The following is a 23944-nucleotide window of genomic DNA, read 5'->3' on the forward strand; positions in this document are numbered from 1 at the left end:
TTCCCAGCAGGCGAGGCTGAACTACTATAGTCCCCCACCCTCCTCCACCCCCGCCCCACCCCACGTGACATCTTATGATATGATAACACAATCTTATAATGGAAAGTCTCTTCTATTATAAATGTATTTTACAAGTTCAGGTCCAAATAATAAAATAATCTCCATGCGCTGACATGTATATTACATGTTATTAGTCTAGACTACGGATGTTTATGTTAAGAAAATAGGCCTTTTATGTTTTGAAAAGCGGGAAAAAAAAATTTTTATGTGAAAAAATCCCGAAATATTTTTTTCCCCCCGTTTTATTCATTTTTTATTATTACCAAGTTTTTCAGAAATCAGTCAAAAAAAGAAGCTTTTTCCTGCACATCATTAAGCACTCTGGGCTAGTAAACAGGTTAAAAAAATGACGTTCAGGTACCTTTATTGCAACCGCATTGTTTGATAAGTAGAGGACTAAAAGAAATTGACAAGACCCTTTTAGGAACGATTAAAGTAGGTGTTTAAAATCATTATCTTGGTAATGTTCTCCTTGGTGAGGCGGTGTCGGCGGTCGGTGAGGACGTTTCTGTAGACGGAGAAGGACCTTTCCACGTCCACTTCGACGCTGACGATGGGGCAGTACCTGAAGAGGGGGATGTCGGCAAGCTTGACTCCAGCCGGCACACCAACCTCAGATCCGTGCTGATCTCCATCCAGGATCAAAGCCACTGTCCTCAGCACACCAATGTTGGGATTGCGCTGCAGCACCGCCTTGAACTTGGTGAGCAGTATCTCCTTACGGCAGCCTCTGATCTTTTTGAGCTCCTCCTTGGCCTGATCAAGGAGCTGGAAGGCCTTGGCCAGCTCCATGCCGGCCTCCTCCAGCTGCTTAAGGATCTTCGGGATGAACGACACGTGGGCATTTAAGAAGACCAAACTGAGCTTGATGTCCGCCTTTCCGAACAGGTCCTTGGCACTCCGGATTGCCATCGCGTCGTCATCGTTCAGCTGGTCCACAATGTCCTTGACGGCCTCGAAGTGCTCGGCGTAAAACACCGCGGCGTCGATCCACATCCCCCACCGAGTCAGAATGGGCTCCGGGGGGAGAGAAAGATTGGGCTGCTGCTCCTTCCAAAGGACAACACGCAACGGGGCTTTGACGAACACCTTCTTCGTCGTGGCAATCAGGTCGTTGACGTCCTTGAACATTTCTCGGACTGTCTCGCAGACACGGTGGAGCGCGTGGGCAACGCAAGTCACATGCAGCAAGTCCGGGAAGAGTTCCTTCAGGGCATGGCCGGCCTTGATCATATAGGCCACGGCGTCGCTGACGAGGACCTTGAGGCACTCCGGCTTGAAATCAGGCCAAAGATAGCGCAGCGTGTCATTGACTGCGCGCACGATCTTCCCGGAGTTGGTCTTCTCCAGAAACATGCACTGGACGAGGTGGGGACGAAAGTACCCCTCCTTGGACAAGCGTCCCGTGATGATGTTGGCCACATATCGACCTGCCGAATCGGTCGTCTCGTCGACTGACAGCCAGATGGGCTGCTGTCCGAGGTCGGCACGGATCCCCGCCAAGGCCTCGTCGTAGCACTTTTCGAGGTAGTGCTTTCGAATCCAGCTTTCATCGGGGATCTGGAGAGTGATGTGCTTCTCCAGGAACGACCGGAGGGCAGGGTTTTCCAATTTCGACCATGGGATGCCAGCGGCCAGCATGGCCTGGCACAGCTCCTGAGCCATGATGTCGCACTTGTGTCTCTTTCCGCCACCAAAGTCCTCCATGGTGGCTTGCGTGACTGTCCTCTTCTTCTTCAAGGCCAAGTTGCTCTTGTGGCGGTCTCCTCGGACATGTTGGGCCAGCTCAGACTTCTGCTTCGCCCGGAAAGTCTTTTCACAAGCTCGACAGAAAGCCGTGTCACTCGACACGTACTTGAATGTGGCCCCATCGCCGCCAGCGTTGAATTCCTTCAGCCACTTGTCACGAAGAGCAGCACTCATCTTGATAGGAGACTTGTTCACACTTTGTGTGCACTCTCTCACTGGAGTACACCGCCTCACTGCTGTACACGCTGGGGACGCAACGCACGCAAGTGGACGCAACGTTTTGTTTTTGAGATCGATCGCAGTTAAAAATTTCGATCGCAGTTTAAAATTTCGAAAAATTCCCTAATTTTTTTTAGCGTTGCCAGACAGTTTCGACCAAAAAGGCCATTTTATTTTATTTTTCCCAAAAAAGGGCGAAATATTTTTTTTCTCCGAAAATAGCAAAATAATTTTTTTGCGCGCAAAAAAGCCGTTTTATGTGAAAAATGTTTTTTTTCTTTTTCACATAAAAATCCGATGTGCAGTTATTACATACATGGAACCACTCGGAATCATGAGTGGATCATACATTACATGCATATGTCATGTAAAATTACATATTATTACATATATGGGATCACACAGAATAACTAGAACGGCACTCGATAGAGCACATACCTTCGCCAGGATGAACAGTTTATGTTTTGTATCCACTGATAGGCTGGATCTGGATTCGGACCTGAACCAAAATCGAATCGGCTTATTATTGTCACCCAACTAACACATCCACCAAGTTTAGTCATAACTCGTCCACAAGTTTATAAAATATCATGTTGTATAATTGCTTTTCACCCAAACTCTCAATGGTGAAGAATCACTTAATAAGTAAACTAGAACGGCACTCAGTAGAGAGCATACCTCCGCCTGGTTGGCCATATCACTCATTGGTGAAGAATCAGTTAAAATTTCAATAATTCTCATGTCCAAATCCATATTCAGATCTTCACCAAAATGTAATCGATTCTCCTTGTCACACACACAACCTATCCACCAAAGTTTCGTCCCAATCCGACCACAAATTTTTGAGATATTTTGTTCACAATCAGACAAAGAGACAAACAGATATCGGTGAAAACAGAACATCCATCCACCTTTGTTGGCGGAGGTAATGAGTAGATCATACATTACATGCATGAAAGCAATGTTACGATTATAGAAACCATGAAACATCACTGAATGTGACATTGTGACATGCTATGGTGACGTTCCATCTCGGTAAAGGCAAACGCCGAGTTTTAAGAAACCTTGTCTGTGACTTGTCATACCTGGTGCATTCAAAGAGTTCATCCGAAGTTATTAAAATGCTAGGCTCATGGCAAAGGGTCTAATGGGGTATTGAGGGTGTAAGGTGTCTAAAGGGTCATGAGGGGTTAAAGGATCGATTGGTTCAGGATGTCTAAAATGCGTAGGGTCTGAGGGGCTAACGTCAATGGTCTGCAAAGGTCTAAAAAGTCTAAATGTCTGAAGGGTCGACAGTCAAAGGTTTGTAAAGATCCAAAGGGTGTAAGGGGTCTGAGAGTTCAAAGGGTCTAAAATACAAGGTATGTAGCCTTGGGGATCTAAATGTAGCCTATGTCTTAGGGATCTAAAAGTTTGAGACTTAAGGTCTCAAAGGTACATTCCAAGAGATCGTAATTCATGCACGTAACAACATGGTGCCTGTTGTTAAGTTCACAAACTCTAGCATTCTATATGGCACTGGGGTTTAAAACAAATGGGTAGGCCTGCATGAATTCCATCTAGCCTAAAGGCTTGTGGGCCTTGTCAACAGGTTCTTTGCCAGAGAGCCAGGCTGACCTCAAGGAGAAGACACCAATGAGTCTGCTGAACGAACTTGCTCATTTCAACAATATGAAGCCACAGTACAAGGTCATCAAGGAAGAGGGTCCTCCTCATGCCAAGGTCAGCAATGAAAGTTGGCCCCCTTGATCAATATGAATTGAAAGTCCTTTATAAATAAATATATGGTGCCTCAAAACAGTTTACTGAGAAAATGTGTCATCGATTATTTTGTTCCAGTTGCGGATTGTTTCAATTTTTTTTTTTTAAGCAATCATTGTGATAATTTATTTCATTTTGTTTTTAAGTTGCTGGCCAAGTTTATCTTCATGTTGTCTCTTGTGCAAATATTTTCATGATATTATAAATTCGTATCTCATGTAATACCTTTTGGGCCACTATGTATTTCAATGCATCAACGGTCCATTTTATGGCCTGGCATCCATTTGCTTTACCCCCTTGATAACACTCTTTATTGTCGTCTTCCCTGATGTAGCTCTTCACAGTGCAGCTGGTGCTAGGTGAGCAATGCTGCGAGGTAAAAACAAACACCATTAAGAAAGCCAAGCACATGGCAGCTCAAGAAATCCTTGACAAGACGACGCTCAGAAAGCCTGTCCCCCGTCATCTGAAGCACACCACAAGCAGCAACTCGGCGAGCACAGGTATTTAGATTTCCTGTTATCATCGAAGGTGGACAGAGGATATGTTTTCATCCCAGTCTGTTTGTCTGTGAGCAGGATATCTCAAAAAGTTATGGACGGATTCGGATGAAATTTGGTGGACAAGTTGGGTGGGTATGTGACAAAGACGAATTGATCAGATTTTGGTGAAGATCTGCATGCAGATACGACAATATTTGAAGTGATCCTTCACTCTTGAGAGATGGGTGAAAAACAATATATAGCATGATATCTCAATAAGTTGTGGATGGGTTTTGACAAAACTTAGTGGATGACCAGGGTAGGTGACGAGCCGATTCGAGTTTGGTTCAGTTTCGGTTCCAGATCTGGCCTATCAGTGGGATATAAAACATAAACTGTTCAGTCTGGCAGAGGTATGCGCTATACCGAGTGCCGTTCAAGTTTATATTGTGATGGATGTCATCACGGATAACTCTAAAAGGCCACCGCATCTATAAAAAGATCACAGACGCCATCCACAACACTCACCTCTAACTGGATGCTCATGCCCTGTGTCAACTTACCGTACCTGTGAGATGACTGAAGCAGATGGGGAACCATGCCGGCAGCCACGCAACAGATGTGAATTAGCCCACAAACTAACATTACGTGCTGCACCATGTCTTATATCAGAGAGGAATAAACCGCTTCGGCTAATTACCCCCATAGACTAGACGGATCTCTGAGAAATGTGAATGTTAGGTGCATTTTTGGGTAAAAGTTGGGAACCTAATTAGGCTATGCTGAATTCGATTAACCAGGTTCCCAAGCCGAATTTTGAGTTTTTGACCTTCTAATTAGCATAAACAAAATGGCCGCCAAATTGCCATTTTTGGACAATTTCTTTGAACAAGCATTTATATATGATGTATATGCATGCAGCTATTTCACTTAACTTTACAACATTTACCCCAAAATGCACCGAGAAGCTTATACATGGCCTTTTTTCATAAATCCGTCGAGTCTATATTATGGTTGGCGACATATTGAAAGAGACATTCAAACTGATATTGAAATTGGACACTATAAAATGGGAAATGGTTTTACTAAGACAATGTTTCATACAACCATTTATTCTAAAATTAAGTATACATGACCATGAAGCACAAACATTCAGGAATGTCACACATGTTGTTTTGCCAAACTACATCAAATTCATACAAGGTGTCTGATCATCACTTTGTTGCTGACAGGCACACATTGATGTGCACCTCAACTCTGAATAGCGACATTTGCAGCATCGAGTCTTGCATTGCTTCTGGCATGCACAACAAATCATCTCGAGGCAACTTTCTGGGATTGGACTCAGTGACATCAGAATAGGCTCTAGTCCTGAATCACCACGTTTCCATCCCATTTCCACAGGTGCAGGAAGGTCAGGTATGGCACAATGAGCATTTCTCCATACCATGGCTTGATAATGTACTCGCATCAAATGGAAATGAAGAGCATCACTTGTCGGTGATATTGCTTCTGGTTTACCAGTCTTGGAGAACAACATATGTCGTGCTGAATCAACAGAGGTTGTTCTGTGCACATTATATATTCTGCAGACGAACGCTTCTGCAGATTTGATTGTCTCCTCTGTGAGTTCACCAATGCCCAAGTTCTTCAGCAGTTTATGGTGCTCTTTGAAGACTTTCCATGATGACCGTTTGGTGTGATTTGCAAAATAGGAGGTGGTGTCACACCCAGTTAATGCGCGAAATGGTAGCAGTGCTGTGGACAAACTTCTCGGTAGATTGTTTAAAACAGCATCAATTGGTGTACAACGCCGTTTCTTTGATGTACCTGACATCATCCAAAGATGTTCACATTGTGCACGTGGGAAGTGGGAAATTCAAAACTCAAAAATTCAAAAGTTCTAAATTCGGCTTGGGAACCAGGTTGATCGAATTCAGCATACCCTAATTATGTTAAAAAGTGAGGTTCCCAACTTTTACCCAAAAATGCACCTACAAGCTTATACATGGCCTTTTCCCATAAATCCGTCTAGTCTATCAGGATATGTTACCCAAACCCGAACAGGACAAGTCAAGACACTGTTCTTTATACCACACAGGTTTAATTGCAGCGAGCAAGACAAGAAGTGGTGAGAAAACAAGCAATTATAACCATACAATAAATTGAGGGTCTTTCACTCTCTCACTGAAGGCAAGTTGGTGATCTTTCTGTCTTCTACGGACTCCTCTCCGGCCTAGCTCCCCCAGCTCTGTCTGTGCACTGTCCCTCAAATATTTCTACAGGACGCACAAGATCTGTCAGCAACCCTCTTATGGTGAAACTGCCAAAATCAAGACTCTCTGCTCACCTTCACTCTTTCATTTCTCTTTTTTCCACTTTTCTATTTGGTGGTTTCACTTTCCGATTTGGTGGGGGGGGGGGGGGGGGGAGGGGGTAAGGGCTTAATATTAATAATGGGTAGCAAGGTCTGACTTCCAAAATTACCATTTGTTAGTGCAGTTGCAGTGCACGTGAAATCACAAATACAGTTTATGTTCATTATTGTTACTCACGTTTAAATACGGGATGCTTTTATCTTAATTGTAAACTGCTGAAAAAATTAAGGTGGGGACATTGGTATTCCTCCACCATCACCACCTGTGAGTGAGAGCACCATGGTTGAGACGATAAACCCAAGTGAGGTCAAAATGCTCACAATTGTAATGCACTGCTCCTGAAATAGGGTGCGGAGGAGCTATCCAAGTGTGGTGTCCTCATGCATGATCCTGTTGATTGTGTCAGGGATCCGAGAGATTTGGGAGTGAAGGTTCCCGCTGTTAGTCTAGGCAGCCTCCAAGTGGGGACCGCTTTCATTTTTGAGTTCTTGCCGCTGCTTCTCAAAGTCTCGCAGATGTGCCTCAATGCCTTATCTGACCTTTGAGGCAATGTACTACTCCCTCCAGCTTTCTTTAATTCTGGGTGATGTTGCCATCTAACTTTGAGATCCCCGCATCTATCTCCAAGAGCCTCGCTTGGTTGTTGATAATCTCTCCCTGCTGTGCTCACATGGCTTTGTCAAGCCCTGTAAGATCTCTGATCTCTTAGGTATCCAGGTTCGATGTATCGAGTGAGGGAGGACATTGCGGGGCAGTTTATATTTTGGCTTCCAGTCAATGAACCCTAGCTGATCGCGGATGGCTCTGCCACATTTTCGACAGGTTATTGTCGACAGCGCTAGAGATTTTTAGTGTTACCGGCAAAGATATTGTAACGCATTTGGGAATTGTGTGTGTAATTTGATGTAAATTTTCCCCTTTTGTATGCTGTAAATCCTGTAAATATCACCCTCCAATTGTCAAGGTCAAAGGTCGTACGTAGTTAGGCTATCGCACACACGTAGCAAATCATAGATTTCCCTCAGTAGTTATGTCCTTAGTAAATGTCAGTATAAGGCTCTGTGGTCCACTAATTCATTGCGTTGCATCAATTAAACAAGATGGATCCCCTTTCATATTCAAAAGCTTCCATTGCCAACTGCATTGGGCGGTTTTCAGCATTTGCCGCCATTGGCCATGTGCTCCGTCTCGGGGAAGAAGGGCGTTGCCCTCCACTCGTCATGAGAAGGTGGAGCCCAGCGAGCCCCCACCAGCCAATCAGGGCTGGTGAGACACCATCACGGGCGTGGCGCGGCTTGATCGCGACGGGCCTTATAAAAGGGTGTGGGGAAGGATTGCGAGAGGAGATGCGTCAGAGAGAGAACCCGTCACGCAACGCCCCCACGTCAGATGCGCTACGAGAGAGAAGGCAGATGAACCGGTGGAGAGCACGCGGCGCATGACCAGGGGAATCCCTGAAAGAGCGCGCGACGCAGCGGCACGCAGCAGCTTCAGCGCACAGCAGCTTCGGGTTCAACGGCAGTATCGACCGTGGCCGCAAAGGAACGCGCCGTGTGAGACCGATCAAGAGGGCGGCGGCTGCTCCCTCCCGGCCCGACCGTGCTTTGGTCCGAGCTGAACCTGCCTCTCCCTCCAGTCAATCCACTCTGCAATTCCCCATTCGTGTAAGTCTGATTGTTCGTCCGTCTTTCATGTTGTCTTGGGGTTTATAAGTAAGACTGTATAGTTAAGTTAATCATTGCACTATGTCTCCAGCTCCTTCCATTGCCTTGTAAATCGCATTTCCTTTCCTTTCTGCTTAGTTGTGTGTAAATAGTAATAAATCCTGTTATTCCCTACTTTGTCTTCTACTTCTTCATGCTCTTTCGGTCACTTTAGAGGTTTCCATCATTGCACACCTGTGGCATGATTTGGCCAACGTTACGAATCAGGTCTAGTCTCGGTAAATGGCTCACGCCGCAGTTCGCTTCGCTCGGCGCAAACATCCATTACGCTGCGGCCGTGAGCGGGGGGTGTTTCCTCGCGTGCCGGGAAGCGCTGGTATTTAGGTCATAGGACGGTTGGGCCTAAAACCCTACCCAGCGCCGACCGGGCGTGGCGTCATACCCCCGGGACCACGTCGGTCAGTAATAGACGAGGGGATTATTCCCCCCCTCGATAAGGGGGAAGAGGCCGACGTTGGATTCCGTAACAATATCATAATCTTGAAGGGCCTTGAACCTCAATTAGCCATCTTTATCCACCTCTAATCTGGAGTCGTCCTTCCCCGTGGAAGGGGTATCCCTCCTGGCTGCCTGTGCGGCGTCGTAGTTATGCACAGCTTCCATGAGGGAGCGTGTTTCTTGATTCAGCTCTACCCACGACACCCCCACCCCATCTTCCCTTCTCCTCCCCCACTCTCTCCCTATCTTTCTCCCTATATCGCTCTCCCAGCCTGCTTGGTTGGATCCCATATCCAAACAATCCCTCCTTCTGCCATTGTCACACTGTTGTGCATTGCAATAAGGTTGAAACAACAGTGGTATTGAACAAATACCACAGAGCATTTAATAACGAGAAGTGCTTTCACAGGAACAGCACAATGCCTTCTTCACAATATGGACACAAACATAACCCTTACCGCCAGCTACGACCCCCTTGGGAGGTTAAGGGCATTCAGCAAAGTGTGGTTGGCACCAACAATCCCTCGACAATCGATCAGATTCAGATGATGCAGGTACAATTTCCAAATCTTGGAGAGTACAATATGATCGTCCCAGGAACAGTACGTCTAGCCTTCAGAATCACCCGGCGGATGTGCGGTGAAAGAGACACCCACACCATGGTCCAGAACCTAGGCCGTGCGATTGTGAAAAAGACCACAATCAGGATTAGTGGAAATTAGGTGATGAGTATAGAATATAGATGACTCTGGTGTCTTTCAATGCTACTGCGACTTCTGGAAAACATCCTGCAAGCACAAAAACGCAGCCTACCAAACACTGACACAAGCAAAGACTGAAATGCAAACAGACATAGAATGGCAGCTGGTAACAAATCCGAAAATAAGCAGGATAAAGCTATCGCAGCTGCCTCCGGCAACCGTTTTTATATCCCGCTGGACTTTGAACTGCTGGAGACCCACATGTTGTTCTACAGGTGGCCTGGAGAGACAGACTCGAGTAGGAGCTCACGTTTAATGACTATTTATGCGTGATTGTGATTGATAACAAGCCGGAAGTAAGCTACAACCTCGAGAACATCTCGCTCGAGTACGATATGATGATGCATCCAGAGCTGGCGAAGATAATTTGCAGTCAGTACACCAGCCGCCTTGCAATCTTATACGACAGAGTCCTTCGCCACCGTAAGATGACCGTGAAGAAAAGACACGCTGTGCAACATCAACCTGAATACCCCGGCACACAGCATGCAAGGTGTACTGATGCTGTTTGAAGACTCCAAAGAAAATAAAGCCTATGACAGAGACACTGAGGACTTCTACAACTCTAAAATCACCAAGGTGGAGGTGATCATTGAGGGAGTCTCCAACCAGCTGAACAGCCAAGGCATGCACACCTACCAGCAATGGGATGAGGCAAAAAAGTACCTTGCCGGAATGTTGCAGAAAGAACACCATCCCCAGGCCGCAATGGTGGAAAATTGCTTTAACATTGCAGATGTAACCCTTGGGGAGTATCTGACCACCAAGTACCCACTGTGGCAGGACCCGTGCTCAACTTATGATGACGAGTTGCACAGCAGCAGGCGGCGGCTTTAGAACACCACTGAAGGGACTACCATCGAGATCACAAAGACTTCAGAGAACGAGGGCACATCGAACCTATAACTGCACGTAATTATGATTGCCCAGCTCAACATAGATAGCTGCTACAAGCAGGCTATCTATTCACATTGATCCGCCTGCGCTTCCACGTGCCCCACACTCTGCCCACATATCTGGCCAGACCTGCTGTGGTAAAACGGTCTTTACCCTAGATCTTCTGGAATTGCCACCCTACTTTGGCGGCTACTGTAGTGTATTTCATCACATAGTCATTCTGTGCCCCACATGGTAACAAGACATATCAAGAACGGTCCTGGAGTAGTGGTGACCCTCAGGTTTACAGGGTGTTTCAAAAAGTGATACTTCCTAGTGAGTTAGCTGAACTACTATAGTCCCCCACCCTCCTCCACATATGTCCCAGTTATAATGGAAAATTTCTTCTATTATAAATGTATTGTACATTTACTACGATTATAGAAACCATGAAACATCACTGAATGTGGCATGCTATGGTGACGTTCCATCTCGGTAAAGGCAAACGCCGAGTTTTAAGAAACCTTGTCTGTGACTTGTCATACCTGGTGCATTCAAAGAGTTCATCCGAAGTTATTAAAATGCTAGGCTCATGGCAAAGGGTCTAATGGGGTCTTGAGGGTGTAAGGTGTATAAAGGGTCGTGAGGCCGTTAAAGGATCGATAGGTTCAGGGTGTCTAAAATGTGAAAGGTCTGAGGGGCTAACGTCAATGGTCTGTAAAGGACTAAAAAGTCTAAATATCTGAAAGGTCCACAGTCAAAGGTTTGTAAAAATCCAAATGGTGTAAGGGGTCTGAGAGTTCAAAGGGTCTAACGTCTAAGGTCTAAAATACAACGTCTGTAACGTCTAAGGGATCAAAAAGTCCTTAAGGTCTCAAAGGTACATGACAGGAGATCGTAATTCACGCACTTAACAACAGGGTGCCTGTTGTTACGTTCACAAACTCTAGTATTCTATATGGCACTGGGGTTTAAAACAAATGGGTAGGCCTGCATGAATTTCATCTCGGCTTAAGACTCGTGGGCCTTGTCAGCAGGTTCTTTGCCAGAGAGCCAGGCTGACCTCAAGGAGAAGACACCAATGAGTCCGCTGAACAAACTTGCTCATTTCAACAATCTGAAGCCACAGTACAAGGTCATCAAGGAAGAGGGTCCTCCTCATGCCAAGGTCAGCAATGAAAGTTGGCCCACTTGATCCAAATGAATTGAAAGTCCTTCATAAATAAATATATGGTGCCTCAAAACAGTTTACTCAGAAAATGTGTCGTCGATTATTTTGTTCCAGTTGCGGATTGTTTCAATTTTTTTTTTGAAGCAATCATTGTGATAATTTTTTTCATTTTGTTTTTAAGTTGTTGGCCAAGTTTATCTTCATGTTGTCTCATGTGCAAATATTTCCATGATATTATAAATTCGTATCTCATGTAATACCTTTTGGGCCACTCTGTATTTCAATGCATCAACGGTCCATTTTATGGCCTGGCATCCATTTGCTTTACCCCCTTGATAACACACTTTATTGTCGTCTTCCCTGATGTAGCCCTTCACAGTGCAGCTGGTGCTAGGTGAGCAATGCTGTGAGAAAACAACAAACACCGTTAAGAAAGCCCAGCACATGGCAGCTCAAGAAATCCTTAACAAGACGACGCTCAGCGAGCCTGTCCCCCACCATCTGAAGCACACCACAAGCAGCAACTCGACCACGTCGACGAGCACAGGTATTTAGATTTCCTGTTATTATCGAAGGTGGCCAGAGGTTATGTTTTCATCCCAGTCTGTTTGTCTGTGAGCAGGATATCTCAAAATGTTATGGACGGATTGGGATGAAATTTGGTAGACAATTTGGTTGGGTGATAAAGACGAATTAATAAGATTTTGGTGAAGATCTGGATCCAGATACGACAATATTTGAAGTGATCCTTCACTCTTGAGAGATGGGTGAAAAACATTATATAGCATGATATCTCAATAAGTTGTGGATGGGTTTTGACAAAACTTGGTGGATGACCAGGGTAGGTGACAAGCCGATTAGAGTTTGGTTCAGTTCCGGTTACAGATCTGGCCTATCAGTGGGATACAAAACATAAACTGTTCAGTCTGGCAGAGGTATGCACTCTACCGAGTGCCGTTCAAGTTTATATTGTGATGGATGTCATCACAGATAACTCTAAAAGGCCACCGCAACTATAAAAGATCACAGACCCCATCCACAACACTCACCTCTAACCGGATGCTCATGCCCTGTCAGCTTACCGTACCTGTGAGATGACTGAAGCAGATGGGGAACCATGCCGGCAGCCGCGCAACCGATGTGAATTAGCCCACAAACCAACATTACGTGCTGCACCATCTATATATATAAAACACAGTTTGTGTGTGTGTGTGTGTGTGTGTGTGTGTGTGTGTGTGTGTGTGTGTGTGTGTGTGTGTGTGTGTGTGTGTGTGTGTGTGTGTGTAATGTTACCGATAGACTCCTAAACGGAGAGGCTTACGTGCTTGATATTTGGCATAGACATGGCCATTGAGCCTGGGACGAACATGGCCGAACTCAAAATATTTGACGATCCATATTTTTTATTCATATTTACCTCAGCGCATTTCAGCGCACGGAATCAACGGAATCAGAGCAGGTGGCATAGCAGCGCGCTGATTCGCTCAGAGCGATCACGTGATGACGCTATGAACGCTATGACGCTATGAACGATATGACGCTATGAAACGCTATGAACGATATGACGCTATGAAACGCTATGAACGATATGACCGCTATGACGCTATGAAAAAAAAAATCGCTCGCTTTGCCAAGGGGCTCGCTTCATAGCGTCATAGCGTTTCATAGCGTTTTTTCACATTTCAGCGAGGTGCAAGGCCTTTCATTCAAGGTGCAAGGCCAGGTATACCACCTCATTGGCTCTATCCACCCTCAACCAGGTGAGCAAACGAAATTTTTACAAATCTATTTTATGGGTGACCACCGAGAAGAAGCTGCCCGACGAGGACAGAACTTCCCCAACCTACGCTCTGAACTAATCCTCACCTTACAAGATATGCTCCACTCAAATAATGCGCTGGTCAACAGCTTCAAGTCGACATTGGAGAGAATGCCTTCACCTGATTACATTGCTGCTCTGCGACCATGAGAACTGCAACGTCATTGTTGACTGGCCCTCCCCTTCCCCCTCCCCCCTCCCCCTCCCCCCTCCGTCCTCCCCTCCCCCTCCCTTCCCCCTCCACCCTCCCCCTCCCCCCTCCGTCCTCCCCTCCCCCTCCATTCCCCCTCCACCCTACCCCCTCCGCCCTCCACCCTACCCCCTCCACCCTACCCCCTCCCCTTCTCCCCTCCCCCCTTCTCTCCTCCCCCTCCCTCTCCCCCTCCCTTTCCCCCCTCCCCCTTCCCCCCTCCCCCTCCCTCCTCTTCTCCCCTCCCCCCCTCTCCTACCCTCCCCCCCCCCCGTTCCCCTCCCCTCCCCTTCCCCCTCTCCCTCCCCTCCCCCGCTCGGCAATGCCGGGTACTTCTGCTAGTGCCTTATATCAGAGAGGAATAAACCGCTTCGGCTAATTACCCCCAGGATAAGTTACCCAAACTCGAACAGGACAAGTCAAGATAGCGTTCTTTATACCACACAGGTTTAATTGCAGCTAGCAAGTCAAGAAGTGGTGAGAAAACAAGCAATTATAACCACACAATAAATTGAGGGTCTTTCTCTCTCGAAGAGCAGGCAGGTTGGTGGTCTTTCTGTCTTCCACCGACTCCTCTCCAGCCTAGCTCCCCCAGCTCTGTCTGTGATCTGTCCCTCAAATATTCTTGCAGGACTAGTCAGGTTCACTATGTTAACAAATATAATTTCGTTCAAAATTGTGGTAGATTAGCAAAACTATACATTTTTGGAATATTCAGAGTATGAGGAATCCAAAAATTAATGTTTACATTTGCGTAGACACCTTTGCGAAAATGACACTCAGGACAGTGATGAAGATAGTCAGGTTCACTATGTTAACAAATATAATTTCTTTCAAAATTTTGGGATTAGCAAACCTGTACATTTTTGGAATATTCAGAGTATGAGGAATCCAAAAATTAATGTTTACATTTGCGTAGACACCTTTGCGAAAATGACACTCAGGACAGTGATGAAGATAGTCAGGTTCACTATGTTAACAAATATAATTTCTTTCAAAATTTTGGGATTAGCAAACCTGTACATTTTTGGAATCTTCAGAGCACGGAGAATCTGAAAATCAATGTTGGCATTTGCACAGACACCTGCATGGCCGCCATTTTGGATTTTGAAAATAGCCGCCATAAAATACATATTTTGCGCGATCTCGGTTTCTAGTCAACCCAGAAACTTAATTAAATATGCTAATCCTATGTTTTCTGGGTCAAGGAATCCAATAAAGGCCTCAAAATAGTGCTCAGGATTATAGAAAAGCAACAAACAAAGGTAATTGAAAACCATTGTCTTTATATTTGTGATATAACTGTATTACATAATACATGATATTGCAAGTCCTTTGAAGTTATAGGTTGTTATAGGAAGTTATAGGTAGTATCAGATTGAACTATAAGTCCTATACACAGGATCTACGAGGTCTATACCGTTCAGGAATATGCTTTTACAGATCTTCATCACTGTCCTGAGTGTCATTTTCGCAAAGGTGTCCACGCAAATGTAAACATTAATTTTTAGATTCCTCATGCTCTGAATATTCCAAAAATGTATAGTTTTGCTAATCTCCAAAAATTTTGAACGAAAAAACATAGTGAACCTGACTAGACGCACAAGATCTGCCAGTAACCCTCTTCTGGTGAAACTACCAAAAAGAAGACTTTCTGCTCACCTTCACTCTTTCATTCCTCTTTTTTCCATAAGCGGTTTGACTTTTTTATTTGTGTGGGGGTGGGGGTGAGGGGGGTTGGAGGGGGGCAAGGGCTTTATATTAATAATGGGTAGCAAGGTCTGACTTCCAAAATTAATGTTCGTTAGTGTACTTACAGTGTACGTGAAATCACAAATACAGTTTACGTTCATTATTGTTACTCGCGTTTAAATACGGGATGTTTTTATCTTAATTATAAACTACTGAAAAAAATTAAGGTGGGGGCATTGCCCCCCACCCCCTCCTCCCAAACTTCGCTGGTGCTTTTTTCGTTCCTCTGGAACAAACTCCAGCACTCTTCTATCCCACACCTACCTCCAGGTCTTTAAAACAGCTATTCATCACCATCTCTTATCTTCCCCCTTTCAAAACCTTGATCTTTTCTACCCCCGTTAATATACCACAAATCCACCTCCTTCAAATTCCGTTTTCTTTCCTGAAAGTCCTTGTCGTGTCCATCTTGTTTATCCCATGTACCCCACCCCAAGCCCTCTCCCTTCCACAGATCTTCTGATGTCCCTGTTCTCCACTGTTGTTGTGCTTCCCTCTCTCTCCCCCTCTTGTCTCCTGCCACTTTTATTGTCCGTTCTATGTGTTAGCTCTTACACGAGCCTCGACTTGGTGTACCAAAATCAAAAAAAACCCATCGTTGCTTTCATGATTCAGCTGGTACAGTCGTGGCCAAAAATATTGGCACCTGTGCACTTTTTTCAAATACCTCACAATTTTTATGAAAAATAAGTTGAAAGTATTTGGTCTCCACAATTCCTTATTTCATTGTTAATATAACAGAACTTTTGTTTTTGATTCAGAGCTTAATATATCCTTTTAAATCAGAAAATAAAAAGAAATGGCATTGACAAAATTATTAACACCCTAGACGTAATATTGGGCAGCACGCATGGCCTTTGGACAAAATAACTGCAGTCAAGCGCTTCCTCTAGCCATGATGAGCTCCCTATACCTCTCTAATGGCAGTTTGGCCCACTCTTCTTGTGCAAACTGCTCCAGTTCTCCCAGATTTGAGGGGTGCCTTCTCCCAACTGCTGTTTTCAGATCTCCCCACAGGTGTTCAATGGGATTCAGATCTGGACTTATTGCTGGCCACGTCAGAACAGTCCAACATTTTGTCTTGAATCATTCCTGGATGGTTTTTGAGGTGTGTTTGGAGTCATTGTCCCGCTGCAAGACCCATGACCTTGGATGGAGACCCAGCTTTCTGACACTGGGTTGAACATTGCGCTTTAAAATGCCTTGGTTATCTCCTGATTTCATGATGCCATGCACACATTCAAGGCACCCAGTGCCAGAGGCAGCACAGCAGCCCCAAAACATCACTGAACCTCCCATGTTTGACTGAAGGGAAGGTGTTCTTCTCTTTGAAGGTTTCATTTTGTTTTCTGTAAACATAGAGATGATGTGCTTCATCAAAAAGCTCTAATTTGGTCTCAACTAAACTTGTGAACAGCTGAAAGGATTCAAATTAAAACTTGGTGCAGGTATGTATAATAATGTAAACATGAACTGATTCAATTTTGGGGTCAAGAGGTCAAAGGTCAGAGGTCATGTCAGGTAAAAATGTGATAACTTGAGAACAACTGAATGGATTTAAAGCAAACTTCGTGCATGTATTATAATGATGTAATAATGTGGGCAGAGGCATATCGGTCGACATCGTGACATCAAAGAGTGTCGTTCTAGTTTATGGAATTATCTCGTTTGATTTTATTGTATGATTATTATTTGCAGTGGTCTTGTATATGCATAATATATTTTTTTGTACAATTTTATTGGATTTCACTTTGATGGAACTGAACTCTTTTAGTCCTTTAACTACTTGTTCTAGGTCTTTTCAATTCAACTGAAATTTGATTTGATTGAGACTGGTCAGAAAACCACCAAAACAAACAACTGAAAATGAGACTGCAGTAAATGCTTGGCAAAACATCTTAAAGGAAGATACCAATAGTTTGGTGATGTTATTTGGTCACAGGCTCGATGCAGTTATTGCATGCAAGCGATATGCAACCAAATACGAACTATTATACTACTTTAATTTACTTTAAGTTAATCTGTTCTAATACTAATGCCTGCCTAAAATGAGGGGACTGATCATTAAAAATGCTATTGTTCTACAATGGTAAACATGTATGCATGAAAATACCAAGATATATAAACTGATCTTCTGTGCTATTGCCTCGTATTCATCTTTTGATCTCAAATCCAAATTTCTTGAGTGTATAGCAATAACAAATTAGACTTCATTGTTCGAATACTTATGGAGGGCACTGTAATAACAAAATTAGGCGACTCACATTTAATTGAGAATGGCAATTGCATGAAATTTCCGTGGGATATATCTCGCGAGGTTGTGAATGGGACTGAAGGAAGTTTGGATAATTGTTCTCGCGAGAGATTCTCGTTGCTACCTAGATTGTGAATGGGGTGAAAGGAGATGTTGGGAATGTGGAAAAGCAGGTTATGAAGAGGTAGGAGTAGGTGAAGTTGGTAATTCTAATAAGATGTCGTAAATTGCAGTTTGGGAGATCGTTTGTTGTTCACCATAGGAGATAATAATAATAATAATAATAATAAAGGAGTCTTGTATAGCCCCATCAAGCAGAGTAAACTACCCTCATGGCACTTTACATTATCATGCGAACGCATGACTCCTATTGTTCACCATAGGAGATGGCATCAAACGGCATGTGTAGCCATGGAGGCAGCCATTCCCTGACTCCCGACGATCACTGCAAGCCATTTCTCTGCCCTTTAAGCTATCCCCTCAGGAGAGACTTTGCTACAGAGCATGCGTTGCCTGCACAATCCCAGAAAACACCACTTAGTGTTTATAACATTAGATCTGAGCCTTGTCTGTTGGGTAGCTAATCTATACGAGTTGGTGGTTCATTTTGTTTTGAAAATGTTATGTGGCTCTGGTACTGGCATGATGAACCAAGCGTCTTTTTCTACATCTCAGCCTGTTTTCTTTGGCAGGGCAGAAAACAGGATCTGGAGCAGAAGGGGAATCATCAGCTGTTGCTGACCAATGGTTCCTGCCTGCAAACATGAAGGACTGGGACAAGAATGATGTGCAACATTGGCTGATGACTGAGGTGCCAATTGCCCAAGAGCACATCAATAAGTTATACAATGAAGAATGCCAAGGTTCATTACTAGAGGTTATGGACAAAGATGATGTGAAAGCCTTTGGACTTCCTCTTGGTCCAAGCTTGAATGTGATAAAAAAACGGGACATATTCCTGAAACAAATGGAAGCTAAAGAGAGAGAAAAAGCAAAAAAGAGTGGAAACAGTCACAAGATTAACAAGCCAGAGAAGTCAAAAACAAGGAAGTGTTATTCACGATTGAATGAGAGCGACAATGAACAAGAAGGATTGAATGAGAGCACAGATGACAAAAATGGAAGTGGTACCTCTTTAGTGGGGCCAAGTTCAGATTTCTCGATGGATGAGAATGAAATGTTGGCCTCAAGAACAGCAAAGGTTTGGTCTTCAACGAAGCATCAAGTCGACAAAAACATTCCTAAAGTTTCCAAAGGGAGCATAAATTCTGAGATTCCAAGCTCTCATCATTTCTATTGTTCTCCTCACCCATTTGATGAAATGTATTCTCGACAAAGGTACAATCAGGGTGGTGTCCTGCCCCCAGAGTCTGGTAAATTTAATTACTTGGAGCCAGCACACGAATACAAGCTGTTTGAATGTCGTGGTGCAGATGAAGAATCAGAAATGAAGAAATTTTGCAATGAGGTGTTCAGGTTTGCAGGAGGATGCATGAACAGACGCACAAATGGTACAATTCATTTTGGGGTGGGAGATAAGGTGCCTGGAAAGCAAACGTCACTATATGTACATGGGGAAGTGGTTGGTGTTCAGGATGATGGAAGCAGAGACAAGTTTGGAGACTGTTTGAAAAAGAACTTCACCAAGTATTTTGATAAAAATGACATAGATGATGCCAAAGATTGTGTGAGGCCCCCAAGATTTGTTGAAGTGAACTCGCAAGCTTATGTGACCCTCAATAAACATGTAATTGAGGTTGATATTGTCCCAAAAGGTACAACATGTGGAAATAAAGTATACAACACAAAGCAAATGGTCTTTGCAGGAGGAAAATGGGAAGCTGATAATGGTCATATCTATCTCAGAGATGGAGCTTCTACCACAGACATAATGGCAAATCAAAATGAAAGAATTCGCATTGATAGCATTGGAAAGCTCAAAGATGATGTTCAGAAATGGACAAAAGAAAGGCAAAGCAAGGAAGATATGCCAAAGGTTCCAGTGAAGAGGGAAGATGAAGGCAGAAAGTTGGCAATCCTGTTAACAGGAGGAAAAGGCACTTTGGACAATTCACGGTACAAAACACACATTTTGGTTGTAAATAAAGCAACCAAAGATCAGCTGAAAGATCTTGAATTTGTTCAGGATATTAATTGGCTCGCTGTGTTGGACTTTGATCCAGAATCAAATGCATCAGGTCTTTGCAGCATTGTTCGACCTGAGAAAGCTGTCAACCTTCACTTTCCTCGTCAATATGTTGAAAATAACAACAAAGACAAAGAAACTATGGTTACAGACTTGCATCTGTACAAGCAAACAAGTTGGATATTTTGCAATGGACGGGCAGACATGACTGACACAAGAGACAGGCCAATGGATCCAAAGGAGTTCTTGAAGAAACGCAGCAAGGAGCTCCGGAACCTCGTGCAGTTTCTTTGCCATGAAGATATTACACCAAGTGGAAGAGTTATTGTGGTGTTTCTTGTCTTGTTTGAAGTCCAGGACCCAATTGATCCTTTTATGGAAATATTTATCAATTTCTACCAGGAATTGGGTGGCCTGGAAGATGTGATGGTCATAACGGGGAGTGCTGAGACTTTTCAAAGTTGGACAAACATTGCAAAGCCTAGGTTGACCGAAGAAGAGTTACAATGTAGGTCAATAAGCAGGTCAAGCTTGCAGCATGTGAACTGTACAATTCAGAAAATAAAGTCAGCCACAAGAAGTGACAAGCGTTACTTGCGCACATCTTCTGGAACAGATTGCACATTGAAAGCTGCAGATGAAGAGTTTTTATCAAGTATAAAAATCTTGTGTTCAAATGAGTGTGAAGGCACAGTAGTAGAATTGCAGAAAGAACAATTTGATGAATCCAGAAAGATACGTGAAGAGGCCTTTTATCGAGGTGATAAGGTCAGTCCATGGAATTTTTACTTTGCAGAGAAAACTGGAAAAGCGTTCATTAAAAGAGACCAGTTTGATTCATTGGTGGAGTGTATTGAATCAGCAATGACATTTGATGTTGCAGTGAAGACGGTAAATCTTTTCCATCACCCAGGATGTGGGGGAACAACGCTGGCATGGCATGTTCTTTGGCATCTGAAAAAGAAGTACAGGTGCGCTGCTGTGAAAGACAATGAACATGATTACCAAGAGACCAGTAAGCATGTGGTCAAATTGCTTACATTTGGGGAATCTGATCCAGATGTTTACACTCCAGTTGTGCTGCTCATTGATGACTTGGAAGAGTTGGAGAATGTCAATAATTTGGCCGATCACATTCGATCATCCGTTTACGAGAGCAAAGTCCATTTTGAGACTCCTGTGGTGATCATACTGAACTGCATGCGCTCACAGGACCCAATTGAAAGTCAAAGGAAAAGCATTTTGGAGAGCGTGCATTTGGAGCAGCAGCTGTCAGCAAATGAGAAACACCTTTTTGAAGAAAAACTGAAAGAAATCAAGAAGGAGCATAAAAAAATCGAAACGTTTCTATCTTTCATGATTATGAAAGAAAGTTTCAGAGAAGAGTACATTCGGAAGGCTGTTGGCAACATGTTGAAGGGAATTGAAAGAGAGACCAAAGACACAAAACTGATCAGTTACTTGGCTCTGTTAAACCACTATGTAAAAAATTCCTGCATTTCAGTGTCCAAGTGTGAAACTTTCCTTGGTGTATCAACAGTGAAGCAATCATTTTGGGGACAAGAAACTCTGGAAGAGGCTCTCAGTTCCCAGGCTAGGTTGCTGCTCATAAAGTTTCGGATGGATGAAGTGAACGGAACGTACGAGTCAATGAAGATAAATCATCCTTCGGTTGCATTTCAAATCCTTAAGATCCTCAAAGCGGATTTTGCGATTTGGCAAGATGATATTGCGAAAGATCTCTTGGAGGAAGATTGCCTGTTTAAATCAGGAATGGGACGAAGCCTGGTTGAGCGCGACGTGAGACGCATGATGGTAAAAAGACAGCGTAAACAGCTAGGAGATGACAGAAACACTTTGTTCTCACCATTGATTGAGGAGGTGAAGAGCTACCAAGGACCAATTAATGAAAACAGAAGCAAAATTCTGCTCATTGCTGCTACATACAGGTTTCCAAAAGATGCAATTCTTGCCCAAGCTCTTGCAAGATACTATGACATTGTAGAAAAGAATTTTGAAGAAGCTCAGGTTTGGGGCAAAAAAGCAATGGAATTGAGTCCGCAAAATTCATACATTATGGACACCAATGGACAAACCTTCAAGCATCAGCTTCAGAAAACCTGCAACCTCAAAGAAATTGAACGTGAAGGACTGTCAGTGCAGCAACTTAAAAGAGCACTGGAGTTGGCAACAAAGGCATCACATTTCTTCAAAAAAGCCCAAGAACTGGCAAAGAAAGAGGATGATGATTTGAACACTTCTGGATTTAACGGTGAAGTTCAGACATCTTTGCATTTCATCGAATTGCTGAGTTACAATAAAGTGTTTGACAAAACCAATCCAATTAAGAAGATGACATTGGTGAAGTATCTCAAAGGGGAATGTGATCTCTCAAGAATCCCTATGGGTCCTGATGAGGAGGAAGCAACGAAAGAAACTGTGCAGGTTCTGAAAAGACATGAATCATATCTGCGGAGCTTACAGATGGGCCTGAAGGAAAACCTGGAGTTGCTGGAAAGCATTCATACATTTTCTAAGGCAAGGGAAAGTGAAAATGAATTGGAAGAAAACAAGAACTATCACACAACAACAAAGTACTTTCGTCGGTACCTGGACATTTTCATCAGTGACATTGACCTGTCTGAGGGAAAAGGCATTGCTGCCAAATACTCTTCCCACAACAAAATTGAGAAAATGAGTGGTGACAGATTTTCTGGTCTTTACAAGCTCTTGCTTCATGTGGATGCAACAGGTGTGGAGGCCATTGTAAAAGAGTATGAAAATATAGGCATAACTACTGCTTCTGTGATCCGTGAAAAACAAAACTACGTTTTTGCTTGTGTCATTCTTCACTGCTTGAATAAAAAATCAAAACACCTGCCTCGTTATCAGCAACTTGTGCCATTGGTGAAAAGCGTGGTGAGGGATGCAAAACAGAAAGAATGGAGTCATCCAGATCCATTTTTTCTTGGTTCCATGTTCTTTTCACCAGACAAACATCATCCCATAAATAAGGATGACATCATTCTCCTCAAAGACTGCACCGAGATGATGCGCCGTCTTTATCGTCTCAAGTTTGGCTCCAGATTGCACACCAGACAACCACTGGTCATGTTTTTTCTTGGAAAAGGAGAGGGCTTGAAGAGAATCTTACCGCGGAGCAAAATTGATGAAGTTTCAGAGCTGAAAAAGTCAGGAAAGTCACTGAAACAGCTGTGGCAAAGTGGAGAAATCTTGAAGGACAGCAAGGTTCAGGATCTCCTCCTCCGAGTTAATGGCGTAACCAGTGAGGAAGGGCAGCACATCTGTGTGAATTTTGGATTCCCCACAGGTGAAGACCATCGGCTACAGATCCTAATTCGCCCTGTTAGCAAAGGGCAACTTCGCAGAGGCCGGAGCATCGAGAGAGTTTCCTTTTTCATGGGATTTTCTATGGATGGATTTCTTGCTTATGATGTGCAGCCCATTTGTTAATCTCTGCTGGCAATGGCAGCTAAAACCCATTTCTGTTTCATTATTTCTACTTCTGAATCATCTGAAATTTTTTGTTTTGCAAATTCCATACATAATTATTTTTGTTTGTGAGGCAGAATCTTTCCGTCATCTTTTTTTTTCTTTATTGTTGAGGTAGTTGTGTACTTTAATAATCATGACCAACAGTATATCTTTTCCATTTTAATCTTTCAAAAAGAGGAATTTTCTTTGATAATTTGCTCTGGTCTTGATGGAGAATGTCATGTTATGACTGATGTAACTGATGATATATTGTAACTGATGATATATTGTCAAAAAGGGGCTGTTTTTTATTGTAGCTTAAAAAACTTTTCTCCACTCACGGAAGATCGAAGCTCATGGAAGAGTTAGGTGACAGAGGGTATGAACACAAAGTAGGGCAGTGAGGAAGCAGTTGAACACAGAAAGGCCATCAACCAGAGCGAGAATGAAAGAGGTGGTAAAAAGAGAGGCCACGGATTGTGGTTAAGACTGCCACTACTGCTCTATATGCCAAGATAATTTCCGTGAACTGTCATAACTCTCACTCTCTCTCTCTCTCTCTCTCTCTCTCTCTCTCTCTCTCTCTCTCTCTCTCTCTCTCTCTCTCTTTCTCTCTCTCTTTCTCTTCTCTCTCTCTCTCTCTCTCTTTCTCTCTCTCTCTCTCTCTCT

The 23944-nt window shown here is 43.7% G+C and overlaps 1 protein-coding gene across 4 annotated transcripts in view; it reads left to right on the forward strand.

Moving 5' to 3' along the window:
- Positions 1 to 23392, forward strand: part of LOC137438358 (sterile alpha motif domain-containing protein 9-like) — a 58996-nt gene extending 35604 nt beyond the window's left edge. For 2 of the 4 annotated variants that reach the window (XM_078769316.1, XM_078769317.1), the window contains 5 exons: positions 3620 to 3750; positions 4124 to 4292; positions 11486 to 11616; positions 11989 to 12166; positions 18327 to 23392. In XM_078769316.1, coding sequence (XP_078625442.1) covers positions 3620 to 3750; positions 4124 to 4292; positions 11486 to 11616; positions 11989 to 12166; positions 18327 to 23254 — 5537 coding nt within the window. In that variant the 3' untranslated portion in view covers positions 23255 to 23392. Of the gene's footprint in view, positions 1 to 3619; positions 3751 to 4123; positions 4293 to 11482; positions 11617 to 11988; positions 12167 to 18326 lie in introns of all 4 variants that reach the window. The other 2 variants (XM_078769318.1, XM_078769315.1) reach the window with 1 other exon arrangement.
- Positions 23393 to 23944: the final 552 nt, after the last annotated feature.

Source organism: Myxine glutinosa, unplaced genomic scaffold (genome assembly GCF_964187855.1).
Source record: "Myxine glutinosa unplaced genomic scaffold, kmMyxGlut1.1 SCAFFOLD_2056, whole genome shotgun sequence".
In the NCBI taxonomy this organism is placed as follows: domain Eukaryota; kingdom Metazoa; phylum Chordata; class Myxini; order Myxiniformes; family Myxinidae; genus Myxine; species Myxine glutinosa.